The sequence below is a fragment of the Fundulus heteroclitus genome, chromosome 15 (assembly GCF_011125445.2).
Source record: "Fundulus heteroclitus isolate FHET01 chromosome 15, MU-UCD_Fhet_4.1, whole genome shotgun sequence".
NCBI lineage: Eukaryota > Metazoa > Chordata > Actinopteri > Cyprinodontiformes > Fundulidae > Fundulus > Fundulus heteroclitus.
Genome location: NC_046375.1, coordinates 10,973,240 through 10,994,272, shown reverse-complemented (window position 1 = coordinate 10,994,272; position 21,033 = coordinate 10,973,240). Strand labels below are relative to the sequence as shown.

The 21,033-nt window shown below is 40.1% G+C and overlaps 1 protein-coding gene across 1 annotated transcript in view; it reads left to right on the top strand.

Moving 5' to 3' along the window:
• mthfd1l (methylenetetrahydrofolate dehydrogenase (NADP+ dependent) 1 like) overlaps nt 1–17,846 on the top strand; it is a 42,909-nt gene extending 25,063 nt beyond the window's left edge. The window contains exons 21-28 of the mRNA XM_036147371.1: nt 3,174–3,313; nt 4,265–4,306; nt 6,509–6,612; nt 6,735–6,912; nt 7,753–7,860; nt 7,969–8,121; nt 15,614–15,714; nt 16,790–17,846. Of these exons, the coding sequence (XP_036003264.1) occupies nt 3,174–3,313; nt 4,265–4,306; nt 6,509–6,612; nt 6,735–6,912; nt 7,753–7,860; nt 7,969–8,121; nt 15,614–15,703 (815 nt within the window). The 3' untranslated portion in view covers nt 15,704–15,714; nt 16,790–17,846. The remainder of the gene's footprint in view (nt 1–3,173; nt 3,314–4,264; nt 4,307–6,508; nt 6,613–6,734; nt 6,913–7,752; nt 7,861–7,968; nt 8,122–15,613; nt 15,715–16,789) is intronic.
• Nucleotides 17,847–21,033: the final 3,187 nt, after the last annotated feature.

Here is a 21,033-nt window from a genome sequence, read left to right as displayed (position 1 = left end):
TGACTGTGCCTAACGGCCATAAAATGTTTTGGCAACATCAGAAGTGAGGATATCTGTCTTGGGAAATCATGCAACGTTCCAGAGTTTAAACCCGCTCTGTCTGCTGTGCACTCCTTTGCAAAGTAAAAAGTAAAAAAAAAAAAAAAAAAAAAAAAAAAGATTGTCTGGGACTGTAGCTAACTCTATAGATGTAAAGCTGCATTTTTCTCTTGACAATGAACTTTACAGGTGATTTCTTTATTTCTTGCTTATCTTCTCATATTTCTGGCTCAGATGTAGATTTTTGTGATTCAGAAATATGCCATTATGAAGTTTTTTTTTTTTGTGGTTTTTTACTGGGACACGATAAATGTAATTTTTGGTGTCAGTGTTTAAACTGTTTTTAAACATTTTTAAGAAGATTAAAATGGAGTTGTTTGACCACAGAGAGAAACTCTGTTATGCCCAACCAGTGCTGACTCGCACGCCTTTTTTTTTTTCTGCTTATATTGTGGGTGGTGTACTTTCAGTTCAGTTTAATTCCCCCATAGGAAGTAGTTGAACCCTTTGTGACCTCCGATGTTTGAGGGGATCATAATGAAATTACTCCTGGTCATGCTTCATCATGCTTCTTGTTATTGTGGCGCACTGAGGAATCTGGGATTAAAGGGAAGAACCGCTGCTCTCTGTGGGGATGTGGGGGTGGAGGGGGGGGGGGGAGATCTGGCAATCCCACACACCAGATGTGGATGATTCCTATATCATTAGCTGTCTGGATTACTAACTACATATAAGACTTGGCTTCTACTTACAGGAATATTTCCCACGTTCAGAAGTCTTTCTAAAGCATTTTTAAAAAACTGTTTTGATTTTAGATATTTAGACAAACAGATTTTTTTTATTATTATTAAAAGACATTGGCTTTTTGTAAACATGTGGTTGTTTTTTTATGGCACAATTATTCATTCATCTCTTCCATGTTTGTTCGGTTTTCAGTATGTATATTTATATCTATCTCTCTGTAAATGAAGTGCTTACCGCAGTGATGGGGGGAAAACTTGTTTATTAGAGGTTTTACTCCAGGAACAGATCAGTTCTAACTCATAGTAAGCCATGTTAAACGTTAATGGCGTGTTTTATTTTGAAAAACCTGTACAGACAATCGTTAATGTAGCTCACTCTGTAGCAGGGCTGTCAGTGTTGTTATCGCCTTTGGTTTTGATTCCACCTCCTGAAATTTGAGCTTTTATTCTCTGCAATATCCCAGCAGCAACGACCTCCTTCCCCTTTGTTCTCTGCACTTTTCAGGGTTGTCACAAAAAGCAGGAAATTTTCCATATTGTGTCCTGTGAAGTCTGCTTAGCTTAGTTGTTGCAGTTGTTGTTAAATGTGTTGCAGTTGCTGTTTTGTCTTCTAGTTTCAAATTTTGTTAATAACACTGTAGGTACATTTATTTTCTATACCAAGCTGTTAAGATATTTATAGGCCAAGCTTTAATGTGCTAATAATCATGCTAACATTGCACTCTGGCAGCAGTCTGCTCATATCAGCCTGGTTTCATTGTTTTTCTTACCCCTCAGATGTGTTAGTTCTTCTTGTTTCTACGTTGGGAGAAAGAAAATAGTCCTCGCTTGCCCAAATCTGAATCTCTTCCAGGTGTTGTGATAGAAACGTTTCTGTAAATATCTATAATGTTAAAGTTCCTGATGAATTTTCCCTCACACCCAGTGGGGTGTAACCATCATGTTCTGGGCTGTTTTTACCCGTCTGATCCAGAAACGGCACAGGATCACACCCTTTCAACGGCCCTCCGTTATCTGTGATACCTGCAGCTTCGTGAGCGTCTACTCGTCTCATTAACTTAAACCTAACAAGATCACAGGTTATTTTGTGGGGGTGCTTAGCAAACCATTAGGAAAAACCTGAGGGAAAGGTCTGAGAAGAGACACTTTTCATGTTCTTTCTTGCATTTAACTTAATTGGTAAAGTAAACCTCTGAATCATCTCATAGAATAAAGCTTCAAATTCTAATTTGACCCTACAATGTTTAATTTAGAATAAACCAGATCTGTTAAATTTTTTTAAGTAGTCTTATTTTATTTCTATGTTTGTTACTATACTAGTAGTAAATTTTAAGTCTCTGTTGTTTTAAACTTGTCTGATAATGGATCTTGAAACTAGAAAGACTTTAGCAGAAACAATAAATACATAGAAAACTTTAGTACTTTTAGTAAAAATACTAAAATATAAAAAAATATAAAAATTTTAAATGATCATTAAGGACTGATAAGCCTGTCATTTTTCAGGTAAACTGTAGGATCTTTTGATATGGGGGAGTGGTGGCCTAGTGGTTAGAGCACAGAGCTTCGGTCCCAGAGGTTCTGAGTTCAACTCCCACAAATTGCCATTCTGGGTCCCTGAGCAAGACCCTTAACCCCCAGGCGCCGCACAGTGGCAGCCCACTGCTCCCCAAGGGGATGGGTTAAGATGCAGAGGTGAATTTCTCCATTGTGAGATTAATAAAGTTCTATTATTATTATTATTATTTTTATTATTATTATAAGGGTAACATTTTGCAGCTTGCCGTCAGAAACATGAAGGGTAGTTTTTGCCTTCTGGGGCTAAACCGACTGCTCTCCATCAAAACTCGACGTGCAGCTCAAAGCTCCCCTGACGTCACCATCCAAGTCCGGCGTTAATCACTCAATGCACACGCTCACAAACGGCTCGTAAGAGGAAACCCCGTCTTAACAAAGCCGGGACTCCGTGCGGTTGTCTTGCTTTGTTTGGAGCTTTTTCAAGAGGCCCTTGTTCGGCGCTGTCCTTATCAGAGGCCCTCTGTGTCAGAGAGCACTTAGACTGAACCCATTACTCAGAGCACTACTACGTCTCAGACAGAAAACGCTCCCCTCTGATGTTCAGCACTCCTGCTGACCACTTGATCCGCTCCGTTTGTTGCTGTTTATTTTCATGAAGGTCAACTTTGGTCATGTATTAACAGTAAAGTGATGAGGTGGAACATTGATGGATGACGGTGACATAATCAATCAGCAGCCGTACCAGAATCCACCTTCATCTTCCTTTTGCTCAGTTCAGCAGCTGCAGCTTTAATTCAGCGCAAACACCTGAAACCATGCTAGTGTCCTTGTTATTTGCCTCATGCTGCCGTCTAATCCACACACGTCTTCCTCCAGTGACTGAAGCCGGGTTTGGAGCAGACATCGGGATGGAGAAATTCTTCAATATCAAATGTCGAGCGTCCGGTTTGAGGCCCAACGCCGTGGTGTTGGTCGCAACTGTTCGAGCGCTGAAGATGCATGGAGGGGGCCCAAATGTACGTTTTTTTTTTGTTTTTGTTTTTTTGTGTGTGCGTTTGCCTTGACAAACCTTCATGGATTTTGTTTATCTTTTCAAATCCTTATTTAGTAAACTTAAATTCTGCATATTTTCCCCCAACGTGAATACTGGAGTCACTCACATTTGCACGCTGCAGCGTCCCCGGTGCAAACACGATCAGCATATCTGTCTGCTTAAATCGATTAGTTTTTAAAACAATTTGCCTTATTTAGTTAAAGTAATAGCCTTAGAGTTTCATAGTATCATCTTCCATCTGATTCTTTATATTGAAGGTCTTGTATAATAGGCAGTTATTTAAATTTTTGCAACTTATACAGACATATACATACAAGCCCACCTTCAGTCTGCCATTCTTCACTTACATTATACTTTAATGTATAATTAAAGTGTATGTATTTACATTATACTAGTAAACTTACAAGTAAAGTAGGTCACATGGTTAAACATGTGTAACTTACAAACAAGTATAGTTAGTAAATAAGTAAGCAGCGCAAATGGAGATAAAAGAATGGAATAAAAATAAAATAATAATTGGAAGGGAGAATAAAAAATAATAGATAAAGATAAAGAAGACGCATACTATATAATAAAAGAAAAAAAAAGAAAATAAACAATAAATAAATGTAAATTTACTGCATTAGTATGGTCATGGCAGGTTTCCACCTATTAACAAATATGTCTTTTTGAAGCCTCAGGCAATAAGTTATGTGTTCCATATGATAGATTTCCCAGACTTTTTTCAATCCACATTTTGTACGTTGGCAGATCAGGCTTGAGCATTTAACTGTTATGAATTTAAGAGCCGCAATCAGATAATGGCTGTTTTAAAACAAAAAAAAGTGACTTCTATTAATGCAATCGCACAACGATAACACAAGTAAAATGATATTTGTTCTGTTTCTAATTGCCTGTCCTGCTTGTGTTTTAGGTGTCGGCTGGTGCGCCTCTTCCCAAAGAGTACATTGACGAGGTACGAGCTTAAAATATTTCCGACTGGGCGTCGGCAACATAAACGAGCAAAAAACCGACAATAGCCCGGAGAAGATGACACGCGTGGCTTCCCGTCAAATTGAAACGGATAACCTGGCATGTTTTAATCATATTTAGTCAAGGGTCTGCAATGTAACGATCAAATTAAAGCTAATTAAGAAGGGCCACGTGGAACAGGACGCCGCATTTGATGCAATTTTAAGAAACGAGAGGTTTCCAACGTGCTCCACTGCTCCGGCTTTATTTTCCAGCCGCAGTCGGAGCTCCACCTGTAAGCGTAGATAAGCATGAACATGGTTATTTGATTATCGTCTCCGACAGAACATTAGTTTGTGGTTTCCTGGCATGCGAGCCGCAGCTGAGGGGAGGCGGGCTCGTGTTTGTGTGTGTGTGCCGTGTGTGTGCGCGTCTGTTTACTCGTACCTGGCCAGAATCCCTGGACTCTGAGGCCGATTCAGCTGTGTAAATAATCACACAGCGTAAGTTGATTATGACGCCTGTAATAAAAACCAGGAGTACAGAGAAAAAGAGCCGGGGAAATAAAAAAAGAAAATAACGTTTGTCGGACTTTTGTGGACTTGGTTATTAAAGTCTGCAGGGACTCAGAGAAACAGACTCGCTCACACAAAGGAGTCAGCGTTTATGTTGGCCCAACAATATTCTGGGTTGGAGTAGCGACAATTTTAGTGATGATGGTACATAGTGGGATACTTCGACTTCTTTTAGTGTCCATCACCAGATCTAGTATGGTCAAATAAATATTAATATACCCAAATAAATGGAAAAGTGATGGTTTATAACCGCAAACAATTTCAGTGTCGAAAAAATAATTTCTTCAGAATTTGTTTTGACTACTCAGCTAAATTGTTTTAACAGGAAATGGCTGCATTTGAGCTTGACTTCCACTGAAATCGCAGATTTCCTGTGCGAGAGTCCAAATTATCTCTTTCCAGATTACTTTCCCATTTACAACTGGGCCAGCTTGCCTAAATGCTCAGTGTTATAGGAAATGTTATCCTGGGGGTTGTACAATAACAACAACAATAGGTACAGGAAAAAAAGTGTTTAGTGCCTTACAAAAGTATTCATACCCTTTTTGATTTTTCAGATGTTTTCATGTCACAGCATATTTTATTGGTAAAATATGGGATAGACCAACACAAAGTAGTTTATAGTTAAGAAGTGGAACGAGATAAAACATGTTTTTTACTCCTTTTATGAATGAAAATCTGAAAAGTGTGGCCTGCTGTTGTATTCAGCCGCCCTGAGTCAGCATTTTCTCAAAACACACTTTGCTGCTATTCCAGCGGCATACGTTTTTAGCAGCTTTGCCCCTCTAGATAAATAAAATGTTTACATTTTTACATTTTTCTTAAATAGTTCAGTTTCAGCCTTATCTGACCAGAGGACCTTCTTTCACATGTTTTACTCAAGTTCTCTAACAAACCTCTGAAATGCTTACAACACGTTTCTGTTTGTACTGAGATTGCTCTTTAGAATAAAAGGGAGTTAAATAGAAATTCATGCCACACTCAGAAGATTTTTAATTGTAAGGAAATGTGAACCTTCTGTTTTCCTCCCCCCTGCAGTCATATATTACTTTGTGTTGTTTCGTCATACAAAATCCCAATAAAATACATTGAAGTTCATGTTAGTAGTGTTTCAAAATGGGAACAAGTACTAGAGCAGGGGTGTCAAACTCATTTCTATATGGGGCCACTTTGGCGTCATGAAGTCATTAAAAGGGCCGGTTGCACGTGTATAGACGATACTTTTCATTTCATAATTTCATTCTAGTTCACATAGAAGTATAAAACATGCACAGTAACATAAAGTAGCAACCTTAGGCCCAGTTTATACAGTTTATCTGCAAAAAAAGTTGATATTGGGGTGAGTTACACTTATAGGAGGCACAGATTTAGCCACATTATACACACAAAGGATATATGCCTCTACTTTATGACATGATGCCTTTTTTTTTGGCTCTTGAGGGCCGGATTATTTACCTTGACGGGCTGGATTCGGCCCGCGGGCCTTGAGTTTGACACCTGTGTACTAGAGCTTTTAAGCTTAGCTTTCCAGTTTTTAAAGGTGCTGCGGTAACCACATAAGTAATTTATTTAACCAAAATGTTGCATAATCTTTTTTAACCCTCTGCGTTGTTCATGCCTTTCTCTTGTAGAACCTCAGCCTTGTTGCAGGCGGATGCCGTAGCAATCTTCAGAAGCAGATCCAGATTGCCCACCTGTTCGGGGTCCCTGTAGTCGTGGCCCTCAATGTGTTCAGGTAATCAGTCTGTTAATTAATAGTATTGCTGTTGTTTACGAAAACAGTCCTTATGCTTAATTCATTCCACGTGCTCAGACCTGCCACGTTTAATGTCCCCCCCCCCCCTGTGGTTCTCTCAGGACGGACACCCAGGCAGAGATTGACCTGGTGTGCCGGCTGGCCAAAGAGTGCGGCGCTTCTGACGCTGTGCCGTGTCAGCACTGGTCGCAGGGCGGGCGAGGCTCTGTGGAGCTGGCCAGGGCTGTGGAGGAGGCAGCCCGCAGACCCACAAACTTCCACTTCCTGTATGATACAGAGGTCAGCACAGATGCTACGTAACCCGACATGTTCTATCCCCACTGCAGTAGTTTCATGTTATATTGGTCTACTCTTGCTTTTCAGTTCAATTCAGTTTTATTTATATTGCGCCAATTCATGAAACATGTCATCTCAAGGCACTTTCCAAAGTCAAATTCAAACAGAGTATACAGATTGGGTCAGATTAAACAGATTGGTCAAAACATTTCCTATATAAGGGAACCCAGTCCTGACAAGCAGCATTCACTCCTCCTGATCCTTTTAGATCCTTCCTTTCCACCTAATGATTTAGATTTATTTGTTTTTACCAAAGCCTGTTTAAAGTAAAAAAAAAAAGAAGAAAAGAAGAAAATCAGCAGTTTTGAGTTAGCCAGATTAAGTAGTTGTGACTTAAATTAACTTGCGCTATCACACTGGTTGTCCTTAAGCGTCTTCCCATTTCCACTATGCTAAAATCTTCCGTACTAAGCCTACAGCCGTGAACTCTTTAAATCCAGTAATAAACGACACCAAACACTTTCTGTGTTATTCAGTCCTACAGTTGCATCGCTCAGTTAATTTCTGCATGTTGGCGAGTAAGCGAACGTTTATTTTAGAGGCATCGCCCCTTTCATAGCCCAGCAATTAAAGCTCATCGCTTATTTATTTTTCCCCACAGCATTTTTAAAAACGACTCTGAATCTGTACTCCCCTACAAAAGTAGTGATTTTATTTACTCGTTTTGACTTTAACTCCATACCCCACGTGTGCTCCATTTACTAAATCTAATTTTCCCTCCCCTCGTTGACGTCTCCGTCCGTGCGTATCCACCTGTCGCTGATGCGCGGCCTTTCCCCACAGATGCCGATACTGGAGAAGATCAGAACGATAGCCCAGAGGGTGTACGGAGCCGAGGACATCGAGCTGTCTCCAGAGGCCCGCAGCAAAATAGATTACTATAATCAACAAGTGAGCTCACCGCTGCTGTAATAACTGGCTCACCAAGTGACAGGAATCATGTAGCCTCTCTTTCGCCATCCTGTTTAACCCTTTTTTTTCTCCCCTGCTTGTGTTTAGGGTTATGGAGCATTACCCATCTGCATGGCCAAGACCCATCTGTCCCTGTCCCACATGCCTGACAGGAAGGGCGCCCCCACTGGGTTTGTTCTGCCAATCAGAGATGTCCGTGCTAGCATCGGAGCGGGCTTCATCTACCCACTGGTGGGAGCGGTAAGTGGGCTGCAGGAAGGATTTGAATACTAAAAACCGGAAATGCGTATAGCAAACAAAGGTTGGAGACCGTCTCTCTTTCTGTTAATCTGTTCATCCCTCATTATTCCATCAATCCTACTGTCCATAAATCAATCAGTCTATTCATCCACCCGTCCTTCCTTCTATCGCTATTAATCTATTCATACGTCCATCTATGTGTATGTCAGTCCATCTGGCTATGCATCCATTCATCCAAATAGCCTTCCTTCTCTCTGTCCTTCTACTTATCTGTCTACGCATCCGTCCGGTCGTGGCGTTTGCAGGTTTCACATTTAAAGCCTGACCGCTGTGGAAATCTGTCTTCCATCAAACTTGTTGTTTACAGTTGAAAAATAATAAGTATTTAAATGGTTTAGGAACTAAAGCCCCAGTCCCACCGCCTCATTTCGGCCGCGCACCACTCGGCTCCGCCTGAAACGAGAAGGTTTTTCTCTGAAGGTCCAGAAAAACTGAATGGTGACGACATTAACGTTGAGGACCACCATGAACAGAGTGGGTCAAACCAAAGAATATAATTTAGTTATTTCCAAACCATGAACCATCCCTGAAGGAGGAAACACAAAGGACACTTCAGCTTTCTGTACACCGTATCAGATCTGCAGATTTAACGAGGCTTTCTCTCATTTTACACTGAAAGCATGTCGAAGTTTTGCCTCTGAAGAGTGTCCATCCCTCCACCATAGCAGCCGTCTGCCTTTCAGACTGAAAGCAGCTCACAGATGTGAAGTCCCCACTCCTTTGACCAGAGATCTCTCAGCTCCAAATCCAACCTAAAAAATTATTTCACTGCGATTAAAAATCATTTGCTCTATTAATGTCTTTCTCATAATACTGGATTATTTTATCCCTATACAAACATTATTGGTCATTTTATCTCTTCTCTATACTGATTTATTATTTTATTGCTTACCATTTCTCAGAGATTTCATTAAATTATCAATGTCGCAGATGGGGGGAGTGGGGGTTTAGCCGAGCTGGGCGGGCCAAACAGAGCAGCGTCGGTGGAAACGATGCTTAAGGAAGTTTGTCTTTGAAAGTGTTGAACTTTGTGATGGAAACGTCTCGTGTCATCAGCCTTTTCTGACCGTGGCGTTCCCGTTATGAGCCGTAACGCGGCGCCTGGCACCTCGCTGGTGAGTGACCGGTCCGGCAGGAAGGAAGCGGCGTTCGGCTGTTTGACCAGCGTGCCCTTAGGGTCCGGTCTGGATAGTCCAGGGCAGAGGTGTAAAACACTGACCATGCTTTGAAACAAAGCTGCTCTCAGCCAAACCCGTCTCAGATCGGTCATTCCTAACGTGACAACGCCTGAACTTCAACTTCCTACTCACAGATGGAGTCTCTGAACTCCTCAGCCGACTGGCATCAGATGAGTGAGTCAGCTGCTTTACGCAAAAGGTTTGAGATTGTAGCCATCAGTCATTTTTTTCTCAAGGAGCTTTTAGCGAAGTTGTGTGAGAAATTTGATAAAGAGCAGGAATGTGGGACTGGAGACTGCTGTCTTAACATGTCCTTTGAAATCGGCTCACATCCAGAGCCAGTCATGTTTTGACAAAACGTACAACAAACAGAAATGCCTAAAACACAGAAATGGAATAGAAAGGTCTAAACGACTGTGCTCTTAAGGCTTTTGTTTCAGTGGATGGAACGTTCAAAGTCTTAGAAACGAGCAGAAACGAGACCTTTGCTGAATTTAGCACCAAACAGTAAAAGCATTTGAAGTCCAAGCTGACTGGAACAGGTGCTGTTAAGGGAATGATGGTTAGTCTACACTGCAAGGGAAGGATGTGTGTGTGTGTGTGGGGGGGGGGGGGGGGGTTACTGGGTAAAGAACTGGCCTGATGTCATTCTTCAGATATGTCAGGGAGCGGTAGCAACCAGAACAATGAGCCTCTTTGGTATTGGTGTCCCTTCATAGCTGCTTTCATCCACAAGTGTCCAAAGCTGGTGGGCCTGAATGCTCAAAACGGTTTTACCAGATCACAGAGAAACCCGCGAATGACAGCAGATGTGACACCGTAGCTTCATTTGTTAAAGGCTGCTGGGTTTAGTCAGTATAAAGTGATGCGGATATCGGGAAGGTTGGAGTTTAGCATCATATATACGATTAAATTTCAGTTCAAAGTCTCCGTTCACCTCTCCAGAAACTATCCTGTTGTTCATCAACACTCCTCTGAAAGTTTGCTGGGGGGCATAAATCCAGCTACACTGTGTGCTGCAGGGTTTTCCCCCACAAAGACACATTGTGTCTGCGAATAATGAAGGGACTTATTTGGCAGAGCGGGGCTTCCAACTTTAGCCACGCCGTGTTATGTGTTTTTGCGAGTGCCAACTTGTTCTGGGGGCTTGAGAAAGGGGGGGGACTGGCCGAACAGCTCATCTTTTGTTTGCTTTGAAGACCGAAAAAAAACCCTCGGCTTTTGATATTTAAATTTGCCGACTGATACTACATTGAGAAGGGGCAACAATGTGTTTAGTCGTGACACTACAGTCTGTCATCAACACCTTTTTCATCTGAGTAAATACAGTGAATGCTGCATGTTCTCTATGTACTGTATACAGAAATTAGGGCTGGGCGATATGGATTAAAAAATCAATCTCTGATTTTATCATACCAAATCCGATTAATCGATTTTTCTCCTCCTTTTTGTTTCATAAAAAGAAATTAAAGAAATAATTTTAAAACCTTGCTTTTTATGTCAAGCATTTCGTCAGGGAGTTGATCTGGATTCAAAGTGCAACTAAAAACAAGCTGTGAAACATGCTTGTAAAACAAGATGGCAGCCGTGCCATTATAAACAATGAAAATATAACAAAACATTTGCTGCTAGTGGTATTACACATTGAGCTAAGAACAGGCTTCACTGCACTTGTGAACTTTAAACTAAGTTAAATAATAATAAGTAAATGAAGTACCTCGTATTATGGTTAAAAAAAAGTTTCCACTTAACAATATTTTGACAATACATTTGCCTAAACATATATTCAGCATCACATGCTGTTCTCTTCATGGAAACCCAATGAGTGTATTGGCAAAATAAAATCCAGATTTTCCAAAAATGAAATCTTAAAGAATTGTAAATTCGAATTAATCGATTAAATCGATTTATCGCCCAGCCCTAACAGAAATATGTGGAAGCCAAGAACAACCGTCTCTGCTTTCTTAAGATAATGTAAAAAATGATTTGTTATAACTAGAAAACATTTATTTTCTTGTATTTTGGAGACATTTGGTTCGAGATAAAATAATTTACCCTTGAGCTCGTCAAATGAATGAGGTGTAAAAAAAAAAATAATGTTGTTGTTCACTCAGGCTAATCGCGAGTATTGCCATGTTTCAAACACTGAGACGGGCAGCGACGATGCGTTCAAGTACCAATCATGAAATGTACAATCCAATACATTGGCTTCATGGGATCAAAACCAATTTAGCGAGGAAAACATGACATAGACGTTTGGCATTGTGATAATTGTCCAATCACCATCATTTACAGCAGTTTGATCTTTAGATGCCATCATTTAGCTGCAAGCAGAAACAAAGAGAAGACGGGGGGGATCGAGAAGTATCAGAGTTTCTTATTCTAATGATGAAATTATGAGGATTCCTTTTATATGCGTATTTTTAAAATATTTATTTTATTGAGTGATGAGAGAAATCCTAAGCGTAGTGCAAATTGTATTGCAGCACAGAAAGGAGCTTGGGATCTTTTGATGAATAATGATGTAGAGGTAGGGCTGGGTGATATGGAGCAAATATATTATCTCGATATTTTTAGGCTGTGTGCCGATATACAATATTTATGTCAATTTGTTTTTCTTTTCATAAAGTAATCAAAGCTTTATCCAAAATGTCTCACAGGTAAACTTTTTAACAACAGCTGTAGATAAATGAGAGAAACGGCTGCAAATTAACCTACTGGGATACATAAACCTATAATTATAACGCAACACAGACCATCTTGACGTAAACAATATAGTCTCATCTTATAGCTGTTTAAAAAAAAAGGACTTGATATATTGCCCAGCCCTATGTAAAGGTTTAGGTTAGTTACTGCTATCAAGGTACCAAAGTTTGAATAAGGTATTGAACAATGATTTTTATTTTTTTATTTTTTATTTTCCTGGGAGATGCCAGTCAGCTTTTTTATTTATTTATTTTTTATTTTTTATTTATTTCCTTTATTTAACCAGGTAAACCCCGTTGAGATCTGGATCTCATTTTCAAGGGGGACCTGGGCAGAAATCTGCAAAAAAAACTACAACCTGGTTACAAAAATAAAACCAATTAATACATATGCACAAATATAAAACAATAAAAACAATTTAAAAGCAGTGACACTGTTTCATACAAGCTTGTTGTCTAGCTTACTGACACATGGTTCTTATGTTTTGCCTCCCTCGCTCAAAAGAAAGCTTGATTGAGTCAGATGGAAATATTTACAATAAAGTTTTGAAAATAATGTGTGAATGCTGGAAAACGTACACAAAAATGACCATAAGTGTGCGTCTATGTTGTGGTATTGTTTTTACCTGAACCTCGAACACAGACCAACATCTGTTGGGATGGAGACTCGTTTTATTTTATTAGGCGTCACGTTCTCGTCACTGCAGACTCTTTCGTCACTTTTGGATGACGGCAAAGCTCCTTTAGCCGAGTTGTTTTACTCGTAAATTGACTCATCTTACTATTGTTTGTGGACTTTTTAGGAACACGCATCTCGCATAGCTGAAACGCAGCCAGCGAGCGGGGGGGGGGCAGGAGCTGGAAGTCCACATCCGCTGTGTCAGATTGTATATACACGTCCACCCTGCTTTGTCCCTTTTTGGTTTATTCGTAGCCCCGCACTTCCTCAGGCAGGAAATGCTCTGCTCACTTCCTCCTGTCTCATTTCGACTAATGGGCCCATAAAACCGCCCCGAAGTCAGTCGAAGGGGAAGCATGCGAAGAATGTCCCGGTCTGTCTAATGAGCAAAGACGATTTGCCGTTCCTTGTGGACTGGATGATCTGACTTTGGAGACAAGAAAAGTGTTTTAAGAGTCACTTGGTTGTCTAATGTCTTTGATGTTTCTAAGCGCTGGCCTGGTTTTAACCAAATGATGACTCGGTGTGTGCTCAGTTTACTTAATTTGCTTATAGTACGTGAAGCTGGCATCTTGTGAGTCTCCACTCACATGATCGGCTTCCCGGTGATGTCACTAATTTCATTAGATAGCGTCCACTGCAATCTCCATTCCTTCTTTCTGTAAAATGTCTTGCATTTTTTTTGTCTCTATTTGATGCCTTTTGAAAACGTCTTTTAAATAAATTATTATTATTATTTTTTTTTTACATGTCATGTCTGGCAGTGTAGTTGTAAGAATAATTTTCTTAATGCCAAAGAAAGCTCAACAGATCTAATTTCACAAGTGGAGCATCACTGCTTTCGCTATAGTGATTGATATGTGTGCAAAAGACTTTATTAGATATTATTTTGGGAGTATTTCAACTTCAATGGACACAGAAAAGGAAAGGTAAAAGAGAAAGAGAGGAAGAGAAAAAGATAACCCAAACGTTAAAAGGGAGAAATGGTGACAAAAATGGAGGAGAGGAAATAGAGAGTACAAGATAACATCCTCGGAGTCTGCTTCTACACCTGCAGAAAGGGATATAAAAAATAAAATGTTTTGTTCGATCTAGTTCTGAGGGATTTAGTTGTTCTTTATCCAGCAACGAAACTGCAAGGCCAGAACATTCAGCCTTTTCTGGAAACACTAGGAAAAGAAAAGAAATCTGCTCTTTTGCAGCTTGTTTAAGGAATTAAAATCAAAATGATGATGTTTCATGACCCACTGCCAATTATTTAACAAGGTCTGGCTTGAAAATAGGGAATTTAGTTGTTGGCTATAACATGTTGTCATTACCAGTTAGGGGTAAAACACACGCCACCAGGAACATCTGGATGCCAGCTGCTGCTCCGCAACACAGCACACCTCTCCACAAGTCTACTTACAAGCATTTACTTTTCTGGAGGGGGGGGGGGGGGAATACCTGTGGCTGAAGTCCAGTGAAAATTTAAGTTATCTAACCCAGATGCAAGAGTACCTGAGTTCGAGCCTAAAAATTAGGAAAAGATATTAACTTTGGTTATTCAATACGTTACACAGTAGTTATTAGATAAATAAAATTAGCGGTAATGTTCGCTTATCATGTAGGCCTTAAATTTTAATCGTAAGGGTCTTAAAAAGGTCACTAAAATCAGTGTTAACTGAGGCAGAGAAACGTCCTCGTTTTGATGGTTCCTGAGAGTAAACCACTGTTCATCACGCTCTGATGCAGAGCTGTGGCTCTCAGGAATGGCTTCCATGCTGGAATTTACTGATTTACTCATTTTAAATATTTAGTTTTCAGTTTTGATCAACAGGTGGATGAGGAGGCTGTTTTTAAACAGGCCTAAATATTACTGTCTGAGCTTTTATGCTGGACGTTTTTGATTTAAACTCACCATGTTTTAAGCTCCGTTGAGACTTTCTTCTTTCAACACAGTCATTTTAATCACTTTCCTCTGTTTATTACGTTCCTTCATTGTTTCACAAATAATCGCTAAAACAATATTTTATTATTAATTATTCCTATTATTTTCATTGTTTTTCTCCTGTTCCTTATTACAAGCGGCACACATCCACTTAATTATTTTTCCAACCTAAACTCACTAAACTAACTAAACTTTAACCCCTGTATTGGTCTCAAATGTTACATTATTGATTCAATGTTTTCAAATTATGTTTTAAATGATTTCCAGTTTACTAAGCTATAATTATCTAACATCGTCCTCCTCTATCTATTTCTCTCTCTCTGAGCTGATAAAATGATTGTTTTCGACAAAACTCAGGACCAAAGAGGTTTATATATTAGTGGTAGTCTTTAGCACAACTTCATTACTGCATTTTAACTTTGCCTCCTACCTTAGAGGCATATTGTCCTCTATATGAACAAGGCGGCCATTTTCTGCTCTGTTGACATGAAGCTAAATGAGTCCAGATTATTGTTTTTGGGCTTGTGGGGGCTGAGCCCACTCTTCTGATTATCTCATGTTGATGCTGAGTTTTGTTGTCTTTAGGTTTCAAACAGCTGTGTTGTGCTGAATAGTCTAATGTGTGGCTTTGGTTGATATTATTCTATATATTGTAACCTTTTCTTCTTCTTTAATATTAAAGCCACTAACATATTTATGAGGGTTGCCGACAAACAAAGCCTGCTGAAGATCAGAAGCAGCTGCTTCTCCTCCTTGTCTTGCTTCAGTGGTTCCTGCCTGGTTTAGGCGTGTGTTATAATGCGTTTTAAAGATGCTGTAAAACTAAATATATTCAGTCTGGAGCGGAAATAAAAACCCATCTAGTTGTATCTTTATAAATGAAGTATAACGTTGTTTTAAACTGACCTAAGCACCTGTGATGTTGCTGTTTTTTTTACAGATGAGCACCATGCCCGGCCTGCCCACCCGGCCCTGTTTCTACGACATTGACCTCGATCCGGTAACGGAGGAGATCACCGGCCTCTTCTGAGCAGCCTCAAGGTACCGCTGTAGCTTAATGATCTTTAAGCAGTTGCAATTAGTCGCATTTTTAATATAATCGCGATTTTAAAAAACGCAATTTCCAAATCACAGAGGTCTGCAATTTTTGGCTATGTAACAACTAGTGAATCAGACGCGTCCTTTAGGTGTCGGTAAAATGTTTAAAGTGGGTTTGCCTCAACATGGAAGGGAAGACAGTTGCAGCAGTGAGATAATCTAATTTATTTCTTGTTTTAAAGTTTATATACTCATACATAGCATTAAGTACAGGTCAATCAGTTTAATACATAGACTTGCTTGTTGGCTGCACTTTATGTTCAACAAGGATTGATGTCCAAATCAACTAAAAGCTGTTCTCTTGAACAATATTCTGATCAATAGAAATATTAAAAGTTCTTGTTTTAAATAGTCTTTGTTTACAAACATCTTTATTTAGAGGCCATTTTTGTTGCTTGTGGTTAATGCAGAGAAAAGTCCAAATTGCAATTTTGGTTTGAAATATATTGTAGGCAGAACGCAATCATTTCTGCACAGAGTTTAGATGCTGTGGGTCTTTTAGCAACTAATCCGCACAGCGAGGAAACAAATTGATTTGTTGTTTGTATATGTTAAAAAAGACATGATAAATTAATCTGGGGGAAAAAATTGCAATTAAATCGCAATATTAAGAAAAAAAATCGCAATTAGATTATTTTCCAAAATCGTTCAGCCCTAGTTGCCGTTCAAAAGCTTTTATTACACGCAGTGCCGTGCCAAAGTATTAACACCCTTTAAAATTGTCTTGTGTTGTCAGGTAAACGTCCTGCCACACTTTTCAGATTTAGATGCCTAAACCACTTTGAAAGCTCGTTCACTTTCCTTTCGTTTAACAACAGTGTGCCACGTTGCGTTACTAGCTTGCAGATCCGTTTAAAATGCAGGTTGTATCCTGGCAAAGATGTGGAAAAACTTGAGGTGAAGTTAGTATTTTAGCAAGGCATCTTTTGCCTGGTTCATTGCATTAAACTCCAAGTTTAGGTATCTTCCATCCCGGCGTGCTCCTTAAAAATATTTTCTCTCTTCTTTATGGTCCTAGGTTGGTTCTCAGGATCCATGACACTCGACCGTACGTCTGACACACTGTGATGATTTACTTTTCCTCAAAAGGCCAACACTCCCCGCAGCTGTTAAAGTGGCCTCACGTTAGCAGCCTTGTCCTCTAATGCGTCTCGTTTTTGATACTGGAGCACATGCAGACCAAAATACCTCAGGATCCAAGCCGTTACACAGACAACCAACGTGAGCAACTCTCAGCTTAGTGAGGCAATCCTGCAGGCGTATGTTGCATAACTAGTTTTGTGGTTTCAGGAGCGTTGAATCCAACTGGAGATCCCAGAATCATTCATTTAAGTTAAAGCAACATGTTCTGAGAACTAATGTATTTTAAGCTTTAGGTTAATGCTCTGTTTGCACTTTTATGTGATATGCCAACGATCTCCAGCCATGCCACATTTCACATCACTATATACGTTTTTATGTCTCTGTCTGAGGTTTCAAAGTATTAAGTGTTGGTGTCAGTCTGTTTCATTTTTTTAATATTCATTTTTATTCCTTTTTTTTATGGAGGAGAAATCCACTCAAATGTCTTGATGATGGTGCTAAAACACATTTAATCACTACGCTGCTGGTGAACGACCACAAACCTGTGATAATTGTGGCGTTCACTACCGGTATATGTGTGAAATCATTTAAAGAGAATAACAAATGTCAGCTTTAATCATTTCTGACTTATTTTTTTTTATTCTAATACTCATTTTGTGATGTGTTTTTTTTATTGTTAAGCTTTGTTTATTTATGTCATCTTATGGTCCAAAATCAAGCAGACATGGGTTCCCAGACCCTTTTTATATTGCCTCCACTGGCTGAGGTGACCTCTGTGTTTGTTTTTTAAAATCTAGCCTCTGTTACACAAGTTGTGAATGAATTTAATTGAATCTGTTGTTCAAGGTTAAAGGACTTAAAAAAACATGACTTTCAAAAAGCTGGAATGGTGTTAAAAAATGTTTTTTTACTCATCTGATAGATGTATGCTCAACATTTTGGATTTCAATAATCACAAGTGCCTTTTAAAATAAATCCTTTATTGCCTCAGAGTTGCTGTACTCGTGTTTTGAGCTTGTTCTGCAAACAATTTTGCTCGTCTCGCCGGAGCCGTCGCCATCCCTAAATAAAACCTCTTTCTTGCTCATTTCTTTTTACTTTTTTTGAACCTTTGGCGCCCCGAGCATTTCTTTCCCACCCCCTTCAAAGACCATCTTGTCTACCAAGGTGTTGGACGCATGCCTGAAAGATGGCTGCCGGGGCCCCTCGGCAGCACCGCAGGGCGCAGCATCTGTCATTATGTTTGCAACGTGGAGTCGTTTTACATGCGTGCATAGTCGGCATTCCACACCTCCTCAGTCTGTTATTCTCCACGTTCAAACCGTCAGGATGTGGCAGTTAAAAACTACAGTCCCAGTCCCAGGAATCCTGTCATTTTTACTTCACTGTGTTACATAAATGCGTGCTGAATAAGCGGGGGGGCTGAGCCTTGCTGCTTTGAGCCGATGACAGATTTAAAGTTGTTTTTTTTTTTTTTTTATGGAGAGGTTTGTTTCCTCATTGCTTTGTAATGTGCTGGAAATTCCCCGTTGGGCCGAGCTAGTCTTTATGATCATTTCTGATAATTTGTTGGCGATATTTTACTCAAGGGACTAATTTCAGTACCAAGGACAGATCCCTGCGGCCTAAACTGGTTAGGATTGTTTTAAACTGGGGCAAATGGGCGGCTTAAACTAGACTAGAAATCCCAAATTTAACTGAATGTTGTCAAACGTCTCTGTGGAGAAGTTTTTTTTTTTTTTTTTTTATAAAACCCACTTTTAACTTTCAGGCATCTAAGAATCGACATATTCAGTGTTTTTTAAAAACTATTTGGCAAGTCATCAACAAAACAACGTCGCCTGAGAATGTAATGCCCAACATCGAAGATCGCTGCCTTTTGGGAAAAGAACGGCTTCTTGCTGTCGGCTAACATCTGTCTTCCATCATGACACTTTGAGTCCGGCGGACCTCGTGTGAGTGAGGCCGTCTCGTTTCGTGTCAGGACCCTGCTGTTCCTGGACCAGCCGTCCCCCCGGTGCCGGCGACAGACACGAAACCTTGGGGCCGCATTCTTTGACTCACCCACGCCTGGCCTGACAGAAACGTCTCATCCTGTTTCAGTAGAAGAGCCACTTTGACTAGCTAACTCGGTCAAATATCCCACATAGCTCAGTTATTTGGGCCTTTTTGTGTTTTAAAATATACTATTGTCCCCTTTTTGGGGCAGTTTTTTTTGTGAACGTGTTGATGTGTGGGGGCAAGCGGGCTCTGAGCCTTTCATGTGCCCCTCACGTCATCCCTTTATTGAGCGTAAACCATGACGCGTCCGGAAAGGCTTTCACTTTACCGAGAACCTCCTTCCCTCGTCTTGCTCCCCTAAATTACATCAGCGTTGTCACTGAAGGTCACTCGCCGACACATTTATCTGTCGGCATGGCTATTAAATGTTTAGTGTAAAGTGTTTCTTTCTCTTCCCCCCAAACACATTGCCACAGACCCTTGACACCCCTGGTAAAGATGGTTAAAAAGCTTTAGACTTTTGCTATAATAGCATAATCTCACACTGAAATCCAGTCTTTAAAGCTATAGCTGGTAATCCTGTTCAGAAACACTTTCTGTTATACTGGGTGAAATGGTCCTTTCTTCCTGACAGTAGTACCAATACATTATGTATTCAGGAAAAAAGGAGATCTCTGTGGTGCAGGCCTGTAGAAACTGATCAAATCCATGCCGTTCGGTCTTACGGGCAGAAATTGCCCCCCCCCCCCCCCCCCCCAATAAAATAGAGTGACACTCTATTATGAATAGAAACAATTCTCCCATTTTAGCTGTGGTTTAGAAAGGTCAGATCTGAGACCTTAAGTTGTAGCTTTGAGCAATGTATGAATTAAACAAAACTAAGCTTTGAATTTATAGTGATGAAGCTCGTTTCGGTGAAACAATGAAGCAAAATAAGTTATTCTAGTTGTAGCTTTGGAAAGACTGAACAAAATTACTTTAGATCAGAAATCCCCAACAATATACTTATCTTTTATTATTAATAGAAACAATTAAGTTTTTCTCTATGTTTGCTAACGTATGAAAGAAGTCTAGTCAAGGATTTGTTTAGCTTATTCCTTAGTTTTTATGTCTGTAATGTTTTTCTGTTCATGTACCGCACTTTGAATCATCTTGTTACTGAAATACTGCTATATAAATAAACAGACCTCTCAACTTGTATCAAAAGTTAAGAGTGAGATTATGCTAATTTGGGGGCGGGGCTTGTTTGGGGCGGGGCTAACAGGACCCTGGAAGAGTCGGTGGAGTCAACCCCATCTCATTTTTATCTCACCAGACAATGAAGTAGACATGTATTACTTGTGTTAAAAAGAGAAAGAGACGTATTAATACTTTATTGTTCAGTTAATGGATTAAGACGTAAAAAAATACACAATTGTTCAAATAATACTGAATAAAATTAAGTAGTTTTAAGTTATTGACCGAATTATTACACTGTTACACATTCATCTATGGGTTGTTTATCATTGTAAATCTATAACCTGATTGGTGAATCAGGCTGAGTTTCATCAAGCCTTTATGGTCAACATCTTCCCCTCAGCAGCAACAATGAAGCTCACAGAGGTTCCCGCTGCGTCTTTACGCACGATCCAGCTGCTGATGTCTCCCTCTTTTCAGCTCAATGCACTTCTAGACTGTTACAGTTTATAACATTCTCATCACCTTTCACAGCGACAGGTTTCTCAGTCAGTCACCGCGCTGACAAGTCAAATCTCTATTGCTCTCGTCAGTGCGCTCTGGGCGGTGGGGTGGGCGGATTTTACCCCCGTGCGCTGCGTGCGACGGATAAACAGTGGGGAAATGCATAATTACTGTAAAGGGCTCCTATAAAGGGAACAGGGATACTGACAGGTCTAAGATGAAGCCCCTGATGTTACAAGTTCTTTAAAATGACCCTTAAAAGTGTGCACCTGATTTAAAGCGCGAGGCAGCACGCCCACCGAAGCGCCACAGAATCTATGTTGTTAAAAAAACAACATTAAACACAGCTACTAACTCTCCTATTGACTTTAATTGGCACACGTTTCTACCGATGTGAGGACATTAAACGTAGTGATTCACGTTTTGAATGGTGAACGGTGATAAAAGCACCTGCTCTGAGGGAAGGGGGGGGGGGGGGGAGCAAGCCCTGAGGCACAG